At 27.7% G+C, this 12,516-nt stretch overlaps 1 protein-coding gene across 1 annotated transcript in view; it reads left to right on the forward strand.

The window, feature by feature from the left end:
* The window catches only part of LOC145829609 (uncharacterized), a 50,197-nt gene that overhangs the window by 26,430 nt on the left and 11,251 nt on the right, over positions 1-12,516 (forward strand). Inside the window, exons 3-4 of the mRNA XM_082937453.1 lie at positions 2,487-2,595; positions 6,565-6,645. Coding sequence (XP_082793579.1) covers positions 2,491-2,595; positions 6,565-6,645 — 186 coding nt within the window. The 5' untranslated portion in view covers positions 2,487-2,490. The remainder of the gene's footprint in view (positions 1-2,486; positions 2,596-6,564; positions 6,646-12,516) is intronic.

Raw genomic sequence — 12,516 nt, forward strand, 5'->3', positions numbered from 1 at the left:
TACGTACCATTTATTTAAGTTATCTCTTCTGTCGGCTTTGGAAATCGCGACTTTTTCTAGTATGCAATTACTGCAAATACTTTGTGGGTTCTTGGCTTTGACAATACAGTAGACCAGTGCTTCTGAACCTTTTTCTAGTGGCGGAACCCTTTTCCAAAGTTCAACTTTTCCGCGGAACCCCTAATTTTAGTTTTACATAAAATGTTTAATATAATATTTCCTGCAAAAAACAAAAGATTTTCAGTGAAAATCGAATTTTTAGCAAAACTATATCATTGTTAGAAATCATACCAATTGTAATAGTATTAAGTCGAGACAAGCTCAAAGTGCGCCAGAGGCAATATATATTTTATGATTCTATAATAAATAAACGAAAACAAACATGATTAATCGCAACGTCATGAAAATCTTTCCTTGCATAATAAAAACAAAATGAGAGCTACAAACAATAACGAAATGAACATGAACTTAATCGAATTCATAGGTTACTGAAATAAACGGGTAAGATGCCTAAGAAAAAATAATCAAAAAACATTTAGTGCGAAACTTGAACTTGTCTCTTAGCAACAAGTATGTCGATGCGCGGCTAGATTTTGGATAGACTGAGACGGAGACAGACAGATAAGGTTGGAGTCAGCATACAGTTCGTTTGCTTCGTTTTAATATTTGTTACAAGCGAAAAGCCGAACTCGCAAAGATAAGTGGTGGTGAATGGTAAAATATGTTTTACTGCACGCTTTGCTAAGACGGGGTACTCTGAAATTGCACATATCCAAAAATCTAAAAGCTCCTTCCCTTTGAAACTCAATTTTAAATTGCTATCTTCAGATAGTTGCAGCAATTCGTTTTCTGAATCTGTAGGAAGATTTACTTCTTCTGAAGCAATATCACACATTAAAGGATTTAAAATCCATAAATTTCCGATGCGAACATCTTCAGGAAAATCATGTTGAAACTTTATAGACAAAAGATCTAGGTGGTTTTATATTTCGTCGGAGAAGTTGAATTCTATGCATTTTTCATGGGTCTCATCAAACCGGTGAATCATCGCAAAATTACCATTGCTAACTTTTTCTTCCAAAAGTTAATTCTATTTTTAAACGCCTCAATCTTGTCTGTCATGACAAAAATGGAATTTGGCTTCCCTTGCATGCTTAAGTTCAAAGCGTTCAACTCTTCGAAAATATCGGTGAGATAAGCTAGCCTGGCCAAAAAAATCATCTTCAAAGAACTTCACTATTTCTGAGCCCCTTCGCGGAACCCCCGAGAGGCGTCGCGGAACCCCATTTCAGAAGCACTGCAGTAGACTATTTCCCAGTCTATTTTATAATCAGTGTTGTTATTTTTAAGTTTCCAGATGTATTACGATATTTTTGTGCCTTTTTCTCTGTAGTTTTAAAAATCACTGAAATATTAAGCATTCTGGTATCCGGTTATTGATTATTTCAAAACTTCTTTGGTTTTTGATAGTCTGTTGAGTCTTTGTTCGATCATTTTAGGGTGGTTCTTGTTGATAATGGACGGATAGTTCGAATAACTGTTAATATAATTGATGCTGAAGTTTTCTTTTTGGTATAGTTTGAGTGTATTGTTCGCAGTATCTAGGGATATATCTTGGAAATTAAATTTAGTCACGCCTATATCAATCGTTATTCTAAAACCAAGTTTATCAAAATTTTTATTGTGTTCTTTTTTGATCATTCAAGCTCTTAGTTACTTTTTCTGCTTATAATTGTGAGACCGTCATCCCTATAAAGTTTGATATCTTTATAGCTATATAAGTTCCTGATTGTGCTTGTTTTACCAAAAAGAAAAAACCCTACTTTTCAAAGTTGTTACTTTTCAAGACTATTACATATCTTTTTAGATTTTTAATTTAAGAACTCCTGAGGTCTGCGACCGAAACGTAGATTGCACAATAAAGTCTTGAAAGAAAAAAAAATATAGTCTTAGTATAAGATGTAACGTTAATAGGCGTCAAATCCTGGAGATCCTGATAAGCTAAGTTTATCGGAATATATACCACATATGTTCTTGTGTTAAAACTTTATTTCAACTAACGGCGTTTCACTGCTCTCAAATAAACTTAAGAACAGATCTACGGAGTCTAAAAAATATTAACACACATTTATAGACTCCGTAGATCTGTTCTTAAGTTTATTTGAGAGCAGTGAAACGCCGTTAGTTGAAATAAAGTTTTAACACAAGAACATCTGTGGTAATCTTAGTATATAAATCTGAAAGAAGCTTTTCTCAGAAAAGAACGTCTTTTTAAACTAACTAGATCCGGATCCGGATCTTTGAAAAAAATTAGGACCCGGACAGATCCGGATCTTTTTTGAAATTTAGAATTTCGCTTGATCTGGATCTCAGATCCGGTAGATCACTAGTCATTTTCTAATAAGTTTTTTTGTTTTGTTTTATCAAACACTATTCAAAAACAGTTTTTTAAGCCTTTACCAGATAATATTTTTGTTTTTTTACAGCAAAATGAATGAGAAAAACGAAAATGGAAAAAGAAAAGTTTTATACTCTCTTGTAAATATTTTTTCAGCAGAAGAAAATCAAACAGAGAAAGGAAAAAAATACAATGAGGTAATTTTTTTAAATTTCTTTAAACTTTTTGTAATTATCTAATTTGCATGGATGTCAATTTATGTTAAAAAACAAATCAAACTAATTAAACATCAACTATCAAAGTATGCAAAACTTCGATCTGTTCAGGAGTATTATGTAAATCAAGAAAATGATTTTTTTAAACTTAATTTTATGTCATATCTAACCAAAGGTTAAGAGTTTCCTTAAGTGAGTAAGCTTTCTTTAAATTGGTAAAAACTAATTATGTTTTGTACATGATAGGTCTGGTTTATTTTGTGTACAGCAGGACTCAAGTTTTCGTGGACTACCAAATTTTGTAAGCTTGAACTGATAAAAAACAATATTTTTGTCCAACTTTCAAGTTACAATGAGTAATGACGTTATTTTTTACCTCAGCATACTCACCATTAAGTAAGGGTAAAGGATTTTTTTTGCACATTTTTAATTAAGAAAAAAAAACAGTTCTATCAAAGAATTATTTAAAAACTATTTTTTAATTTTTGTAGATTGTAAGTATTTCTATTTACTTTTTTAGTATAATCATTTGAATGTTTTTGATTCAAATGTTTAGACAGCAATTTTTAATTGTTATTTGTTTTTAAATTTGTAACTGCATTAAAAGTTAATATACTTTTTTTGTTTAGATTACCACTTAATAATTATTATAAAAAAAAAGCATGTTTAAAAAAATTTTTTAAATTGGAAAATTTATTCTGAATAAAGGTTAAAACATTGTTTACGAAGTTGCTGTAAAAATAAAATAGCTTATGTTGAACATGAAGGTAAAATGGTTTTGGTGAAATGGTGTTTTTTATTTGTGTCTTTTGTAAGGAGTTTTCTAATCTTCGTTCAATTTAGTCCCCTCGTGCAATTTTGTCTTCTTGCAATTTCGACCTGTTCCCAATGAAACAATATCAAAAATATTAAAAAAGTAATAAAATAAAAAATATCACAACTTAAAAAATTTTTATTATTTATTGTTTAAACTTGAAAGTAGTAAATAGTTCTTAGTAAACGTTTAATTGTTTCACTTTTATATACTCGGAAAAATTCTTGCTATACGCTTATCGCGTGGACAGTGCTTGCCAGAACGAATTATTTTTGATGTGTCTTTGCACATTCTCCTAACACTTTTAAGGCAGAGCTGTTATAAATGAAGTTTTATTAAATTTAGCTTTCTAAAATTTTTACTTTTCTATGTTTTTTTTTGTGAATAGTAGGCTCTAAACTGTTTCAGTTAAGAAAACTATATCATTGCACCAACTAGATTTAAGCCTTTCCAAAAGTTTGGCCTCTGTCACTTATCCTTAAGGAGGTTTACTCAGAATTACTCAATCGGTTTACTCTATCGAATTGGTATGATCAACCCTTTTGTAAAACTTGAGCTTGTCTCACGACATACGAAAGTCCAGGCTTCTGCTCCGCAGACTTTCGCCGATGTTTTTGTTGATTGTATATAATACAAGCGTACCAGATGTCTTGCCTAGTGGACAATGTATTAACCGTTGCACGGCAAAAGACAATGCTGACGTCACTGATAAATACCAGCAAATGGTTGCTTCATGCGCAAGCATGATAAATCGTTTGTAAATTGAAGACTGCAAGTTTTTCGGTTATGACTGACTAATGGGTCCTAATGAGGACAAAAGTCTACTAATCTACCGAAGCTTGTGGTCTTATGATCGAATTGGTATGATCAACCCTTTTGTAAAACTTAAACTTGTCTCACGGCATATTAGAGTCCAAGCTTCTGCTCTGCAGACTTTCGCCAACGTTTTTGTTAAGGAGATCCAGAGAGCTTTTAAATAATTAATTGTAAACAATCTCATCAGTAATTTATTTGATCAGTTACAATTAGCTTGTAAGTTTTATATTTATTAGATATAAGTTTATATGATAGATAATACTATGTTAAAACTTAAATTTTGAAAAGTTAAAATTGTTAAACAATCAGAGTAATTTTATTGTAAAATTTTGTTTTAATATAAGGTGTTGAATAAAAAGTAGTAAAAAAAACATTAGTTTTGTTAACTTTTTTAGTAACTTTAAATTATTTGAATAAAAATATTTATAGTTACTACCAATTGTTGTGAGCTTTCTTAAAAGTAACAAATATATCTGATAGACTCAAAGATATTTAAAATTTACTCTTATAGTTTTAGATAATTGTAATGTAGTTATTTTAAGTTTTATAGTTGAAAATATAGAGATTTAATTTTGAGAATAAAGTAGTGTCTGTAAATGTGTACATAACGTTACGCTCAGCTTGTTTAATAAATGCTGATCTATTTGTATTAAAGCCATTTTTTACCACTAAAAATTTTCTAAAACTTCAGTTTACAAATTCCTTTAGCCAATAAACAACTGTAAACAGGTATGTTGTTAAGTTAATAGGTTAATACATTTATTGTACTCTTCATTATTGCATGTTAAGGGTTAAGTTATTTTGAAGTAAATTTATGAATATATATTGTCTTACACTCTTAAAGTTTCAACGCCATCATATGTTTAGGATTACATAATAGTTATGTTATAAGATTGATAGTATATTGAATATTGACAATGTAAAAAAGTTCTAGCTATAAAAATAAAATGAGTAGTTTTAAACACTTTAAATAAGTTAACTTTGATAAAATAAGTTAATTAGTTCAAATGCTTATAGATGAAACTTTTTTTTTAGTGCTTGAAATGAGTTAAGCTTTGTTAAAAACTTTATATTAAGGGCATAGGGGGGGGGGGGGGAAGGGGGTAAAACACTTTTTCACATTTTGATCTTATTTCAATTAGTTTTTACTAAGCTCTAAGATGCTTTTTACGTGTAGAAAATTCTTTTGCAACAATATTAAAAAAATTAAAAAAATTATACTAAAAAACAAAAAAAAAAGTTTTTTTTGTTTATTTTTTATATAAAATTTTAATTTTTTAATTTTTTAAAAATTCTTTGCGGCAGAATTTTATAAGTATTCCAAGGAATATTTCCTTAAAGTTTGAGGTAGTTATCTCAAAAAACGTAGGATAAGATAGATTTTTGGTGAAACAGTCTATTTTTGCCGATTTAGTTAGCGCCTTTCATAAGGAACCTATTGTTGCCTCTGATTTTGACCGGCTATATCTCAAAAATTATTTTGAACTTATAAAATTTGTAAAGAGCATCTTGTGACCCAGTAAAAACTATATAAAATAAGATAAAATTGTGAAAAAAGTTTTTAAATCTCCCCTATGCCCTCAAAATTATAATTTTTTTGCACTACTTATTAACACTTAAATTTTTTTACGACATTGTTAGTTTTCTTAAAAGCTTCTTTAAGAAGATAGTTTTCAATGTCTGTTATCTTTTTATAACAATGATAAGCTCAAAATAAAACTTTCAAAAAATAAAAAAATTGTTTAGCCATTATAAAGTAATTATTTTTCAGCAATCAAACCTGAAGTTATAATAATGTTTTGCATTAAGCTTTTACTAATTTTTATTTTCACTTTTAACTTTGAGAAAATTCCTTCAAAAAAGCAAGTTTTCAAAAGAATATTGCTGAATAATTAAAAAATTAATTTTTTTTCAACTATAATTATTCACTATTATTCAAAAAATGCCTTTTAAAATAGCTATACTTCTAAAAAGTGTAACTTTAGATGCACTTTAATTTAATTTAGTAATTTTTGTAAAAATACAAAGCAAAAAAAAATATCTTTGCCCATTATTGTAATTTAGTGAAGAATGTGAAAACTTATAAATTTGTATTAATTTCTACATTGGAATTCTTAGGTTTTTAAGTTCAAGTCATTGGTAGAATAGTGCTTGAAAACCATGACTGTTAAGATACTGTTTATAAGCATTGAAATTTTGGTTTCCAATTATACCTTATAACCTTCTTACACGAAAAGGTTGCAAAATTTAAATAACTTCTAGCTATTTTAAATGAAGTTTTGAGTATTTTGTAATAAAAAATAAAAAATTATAATATCCAGAGCAATTCTCAAGATACAATGGACGAAGATTCGTTTGCACAATCCGGTGGAAATGAGGACAGCCCAAGCTCGGACATGGAGGTTTGAAAAAAGATTTTTTACTATTGCTAATCTTAACTTATTCTGGTTTTTTCGAAAGCCTTCTTCTATGTCCATATATACTCATAATTTAATATGATTAAAAATTTGTTAGATAAATGCGGTCAAATAACTTATTGGTTATGGTGATAAAGATAATTTATGTATTAAATCTCTCAAGTTCTTTTATATAAAAGTGGCAAAAGCTATAAATAGTTAAAATAATGAAATTAACATGATTGCCATAAACCTGGAATTTGACAGTTTAAAAAAAAAATTTAGCAAGAGCTGGAAATTAAAAACAAATTATATGTATAGTAATGAAATTTGTATAAAACAAGAAAAATGTATTATGCACAACAGGGCTTAGAAATGTGACCATTGTGCTTTCAGTTTTTTTTTTATATTTGGTAAATACCACAAAAACACCCTGTGCAAAGTTTTAGATGATATACATAAAGTTTCATGGTGATATTACTTGATTAAAAAAAAAAGTTGAAATTTAAGAAAACTTACAAAAAGTAAAAAACAACATAAAATCAAAAATGCCTTAATGATTTAAAAAAAGTTGTTTTAAATTGTGTGCAGTGTGTTTTTGTGATAATTGCCACATAAAACTTCAAGGTCGAATTTTTTGGGTCTCATACAGTTTGCATTGGGGTGGTTTTCAGAAAATTGAATGGTGCCAAGCTGAACGTTTTTTCAAATCATCTAATATTTTTCACAATGTGGTATGTATCTGCAAAATGTTTAAAAATTTTTCAGTTGAAAACTAAAAGGTTGTCGTAAGTATAAGCTCTGATGCAGAATATTTTTGTATCAATTATAATTTTATTTATTTTAAATTTCATTTAAAATAGCTTTAGTCTCTTTTCAATACTTTTATACTATATACGACAGTTTTTTGCCTTAAATATTTAAACTAAAAATGGACAAATGCTTGTATTTTCAAAAACATGTAAAAAGTTCAGAAAACGTTAAAAATTAAAAAAAAAAAACTTTTAGCAACCCTGAATTGTATATTTTTTGTAAATATCATGGAAAAGACAGACTTTGAAACTCTTGGAATGTTTTTATATTATAATATGATAATTGTAAATTTATTTGTAAATGTGAACTATAAAGTTTTAAGGGCATTGGGGGGTCTTACATAGTTTTATACTAAAATAAACTTAAGGTTTTAATTGAAAGCTTAAAGTATGAAAGTCAGTTTTTAAAGAATGTAATTATCTCATGAGTTGTAATAGTTTTTTGTTAAAAACGATATATACTTATGCACCAGAAAAGGTTAATTTTCTCGAAAACTTATAACGCCACAAAACCTTTTATTTTTTCTGAAACATAGACTTCAATTTTTTAGAATTGTTTCTTACAACATTCAAAAACATTTTTTAGGTCAAAATTTAAAAAGTTTAAAAATAACCATTATATTTGAAAAAAATAAATAAAAATCTTTTTTATTTTGTTTTATAGAGATTAAACCAACAAAGTTTTATAATATTTGCAGAATAATTATTAAAGTAAATATATTTTTTATTAAGTGATTTTTATTCACCATTTTATTATTTAAAAATCCATAAAACTATTATATTTTAACAAACAGAAAAAAGTAGCTTGAGGCTTATTTTTGTAAAAAAGATCTAAATAGATGTTGGTTTACTTTTATTTTACCCCCTTAAAATGTCAATAATAAGTATCAAATAAACAAATAAGTTACAAGAAACCTCTAAAAAAATATTAATAACCTGTATATAACCTAAAAAATAATACTGTATGCTGGATTATAGGTTTAAGATTTGCATATCTCTTAGAGATTATACTTTTAAAGCTGTTATATTCTTATATCTGAATGAAAAACATACACAGGGTTGCCAAAAAGCTTAGAAACTTGGAATAACCTGGAATTTGACAATTTAGGCTAAACAACCTTGAATTTGAGAAATTTTGAAAAAGAAAAACCTGGAAAAACCTGGAATTTCAAATAATTTTTAAAGTAAAAAAATTTAGATTTGACACAAAAAATCTACCATATAGATAAAAAAGTTTTGTCATCATCAAAAATTTTTTTTTATTAAAAAACACATTTAAAGTAGCTTTACAGTATCTTTTCAATGTTTTTATACAAATCAACACATTTTTTTACTTTAAACTTAACTTTAAACTAAAAATACACCCAAAATGTGTACTTTTAAAAAACCTGGATAAAATTTTGAAAATCATGAGAAGATTTGACACAAATAATTGGCAACCCTGCATACATAAAGTATACTTTTTTTCTTAATTAAATTTTTAGTGTTACTCATCATGAAATTGAGAAAGGTATGATAAACAAGGTGTGAGCAATATACGGTCAGACAACTTCAATTTATGGCCAGCAAAGTTTTTTAAGCTCAATAATATCTAGTACAAATCAAATAAAGTTGAGCTTTAAATTTCAAACGGGGATTTTATACTTTATTTTTACAGATTGAACTTGTTTTGTAGAGTTTTGTCTTAGCTGTCAGACAATTTTATCCACCTAAAAAAATTTTTAGTAACTTTTGAGATATAGACGCTGAAAGCTGGTGAACTCGATACTTTCCTTGTGGAAGGAGAAAACTAAAAATGCAAAAATTACTTATTCACTAAAAGTCTATCTTCATAATTTCTCAACTAAACTTTTTTAACTTTTTATAGTAAGTTTATTACATACAAAAACTATTTTTTTCATAAAATAGTAAAACTGATGTATATTATGCAATGCATAATAACTTATAAAGCGTTATAGTAAAAACAAAAAAATATTTATGTATAAAAGATAATAAAGTTATAAATAATAAAAGCTAAATTTTAGGTAGATTTAGGCCGTAAAATATTTTTTTTTCAAAAATTAACTTTGGCTTTTATATGAAAGCTTAAAGTACAAACTACAAGTTTTTATAGAATTCAAAATATCATTTAACTTTTGAGATATTCTATTTTTTTTAAATTTTCCATTACAAACGTATGGACAGCAAATTTGGTATCAATTTTCTTGGAAACTTTAAATTCACTAAAAGCTATCTCCTTCATTTTTCAAGCAATTTTCTTCAAATTTTTCACGAAATGTTCCTTATATTAAAATAAAAAAATAATTCTTATAAATTTTAATTATTTTTGAATTAAAAATTTTATCACAAAAAAAAAAGTGTTTTTTATTCAAAAAACAATTTTTACAAAAACTTTTTTAAGTCCCAAGTAACGTTTGTTTTTTGTTATTGTAAAAATATTAGACTGAAAGTTTGAAGAAGGTTGCTTGAAAAAAGTAGGAGGAGATAGATTTTAAATAGAATGGTCTTTTTTTTTGCTGTTTTAGTTTTCCCTTCTCATAGGGAACCTATTATGCGGCCCGACTTTGACTGGTCATATCTCAAAAAATAATTCGAATTTTTAAAACAATAAAAAGCATCTTGAAGCCTAGAAAAAACTCTATAAAATAAGATCAATATGAAAAAAAAACATGGTCTACCCCCTATGGCCTTAAATAATTGTACCACTCAAAAATGTTTGTGTTTGATATTGAACTTTTTTGAACTTTCTATTTGACTAAAACTGTCTGGATAATTGAGCGTCCCAGATAAGTGAATAAGCACTGTATTAATTTTTAATTCTTTAAATGCAGGAGTTTTTTACCTTTCAAAAGTAACAGGATTGCCAAAAAACCTGAAATACTTGAAAAAACTGAATTTGTCAATTTAGGCTAAAAAACCTAGATTTTGAGAAAATTAAAATAAAAAACCTGAAATTTTTAACAAAAACTACTTAGAAAACCTAGAAAAGTATTAAACATTTTTCACATGTAAATTATTGAAATTTCAATTTGACACAAAAATTCTGTCATATAGTTAATTTTTATTAGTGATGTACCGGACCCACAATTTCGGGTCCGGCCGGACCCGGATCCGGACTTTTTTTTCAAATTAGAATCCGGCCGGAACCGGATCCGGACTTTTTTTTCAAATTAAAGTCCGGCCGGAACCGGATCCGGACTTTTTTTTCAAATTAGAATCCGGCCGGATCCGGATATCAGACAAAAATGGCAATATCCGGCCGGACCCGGACCCGGATAGTGAGTGCGGTACATCACTATAATATACTAGCCTAAGTCAGAATGAGGTTTTTAAAAACTTAAAAAAAAAGAACTTTAATCTAATAATAAGTAGAACAGCTAGCCACAAGATTTACAAATTTAGGTGTTATTTACAATGAAAAATCTGAAATCAAGTTCTTAAACAAAATACACTAGAAAATTACAAAATATTTGAAACTGGATCAGCTCAAACTCATTCAAATCTAAAAGAAAACTAGCCTGAGTTTTTATATAAAACTAAACTAGCCTGAGGTAGTCCAATATTTTCTAAAATTCCCAAAAATTTTCAAATTAGCAAGGTTGCCACTGTTTAAGTCAATAAAACTAGTTAGAATGAGTATAAATAAGCCTGAGTCAGAAAGAGATTTTAAAAAATGAAAAAAATACTTTAATCTAATAATCAGTAAAACAGCTATCAAAGGTTGACAATTTGGTAGTAAAGTTGTTGACTGATTGTGGTACACTTAACTTATTAGTACTACCCATCATATTTAAATACTACCTTATTTAATTAATATCTAACAAATACTAAATTATAACTGAGACTACTTTCTATAATCAGACACGACAGTTTTGAGTGATGAATCTTTTATATAAAACACAACAAGAAATACTAGCATATACAAAATTATTAATTACTTTGGTAACACTTTAAAAACTGGAAGCTATTTCAATCTATATCAAAATACTTAAAACAAAAAACTAAAATTAAATTAAACTATTAGTAAACAAGAAACTGAAATTTTTTTAATAAACTATTAAACTACAAACCTGTATTAAATATTTAAACAATTAAACACTTGATGAAATATTCACTTTTAAAACAAAACACTACTTACAATAAGCATTCACAAAAAAGTTCAAGATATTTTGTTGCTTCAAGCTACACACCAAACTAACTAACTTATTACATATAAACTGCCTGTCATGTTCTGATGTTTTGTTGCATCAGTATTTAGTTTAAAACATTTCGTCAGATGATTCTTATTGGCTCGTACATTCAACCGTATTAACTCTAAATATTCTCTGAGCTCAACTTTAAACAATAAATAATGCAAGTATTCATTCCAAAGTTTTCAATTTTACAACATATGTAAAGAGTTGCATTTCATGAAATGTTTATTTCATAGTTTAAATGTAAACAAATGTAAATTAGTCATGTGTACAAAATGAGCCAATCACGGTAGGTGTTTAATTTTAACTGACGAAAATGACTCTTATTAATTTACACAGGGTTTGTTTTTGAAAAAATACTTTTCAGTATGCTCTTTTTTACTAACTAGACCGGGTCCGGCCGGATCTCTGTTAGGATCCGGCCGGACCCGGATCCGGACTTTTTTTTCAAATTAGAATCCGGCCGGAACCGGACCCGGACTTTTTTTTCAAATTAAAGTCCGGCCGGAACCGGATCCGGACTTTTTTTTCAAATTAGAATCCGGCCGGATCCGGATATCAGACAAAAATGGCAATATCTGGCCGGACCCGGACCTGGATAGTGAGTCCGGTACATCACTAATTTGTATTTGTAATAGTTAATATTTTTTTATTAAAAAAAAACGTTTAAAGTAGCTTTACAGTGTCTTTTCAATGCTGTTAAACTATTAAAATTAAAAAAAGTTTTTAACCTTAAAATTTTTTTAAACTATAAATAGACCTAAAAACTTGTTTTATGAAAAAATAGAAGAAATTTAGAAAACCTGGAACAATTTTCTCAAAAACCTTTGGCAACCCTGAAAGTAAAAACTCGGTAAACTTTTTACAAATAA

The sequence above is a fragment of the Thalia democratica genome, chromosome 2 (assembly GCF_965202585.1).
Source record: "Thalia democratica chromosome 2, ktThaDemo2.hap1.1, whole genome shotgun sequence".
Lineage (NCBI taxonomy): Eukaryota > Metazoa > Chordata > Thaliacea > Salpida > Salpidae > Thalia > Thalia democratica.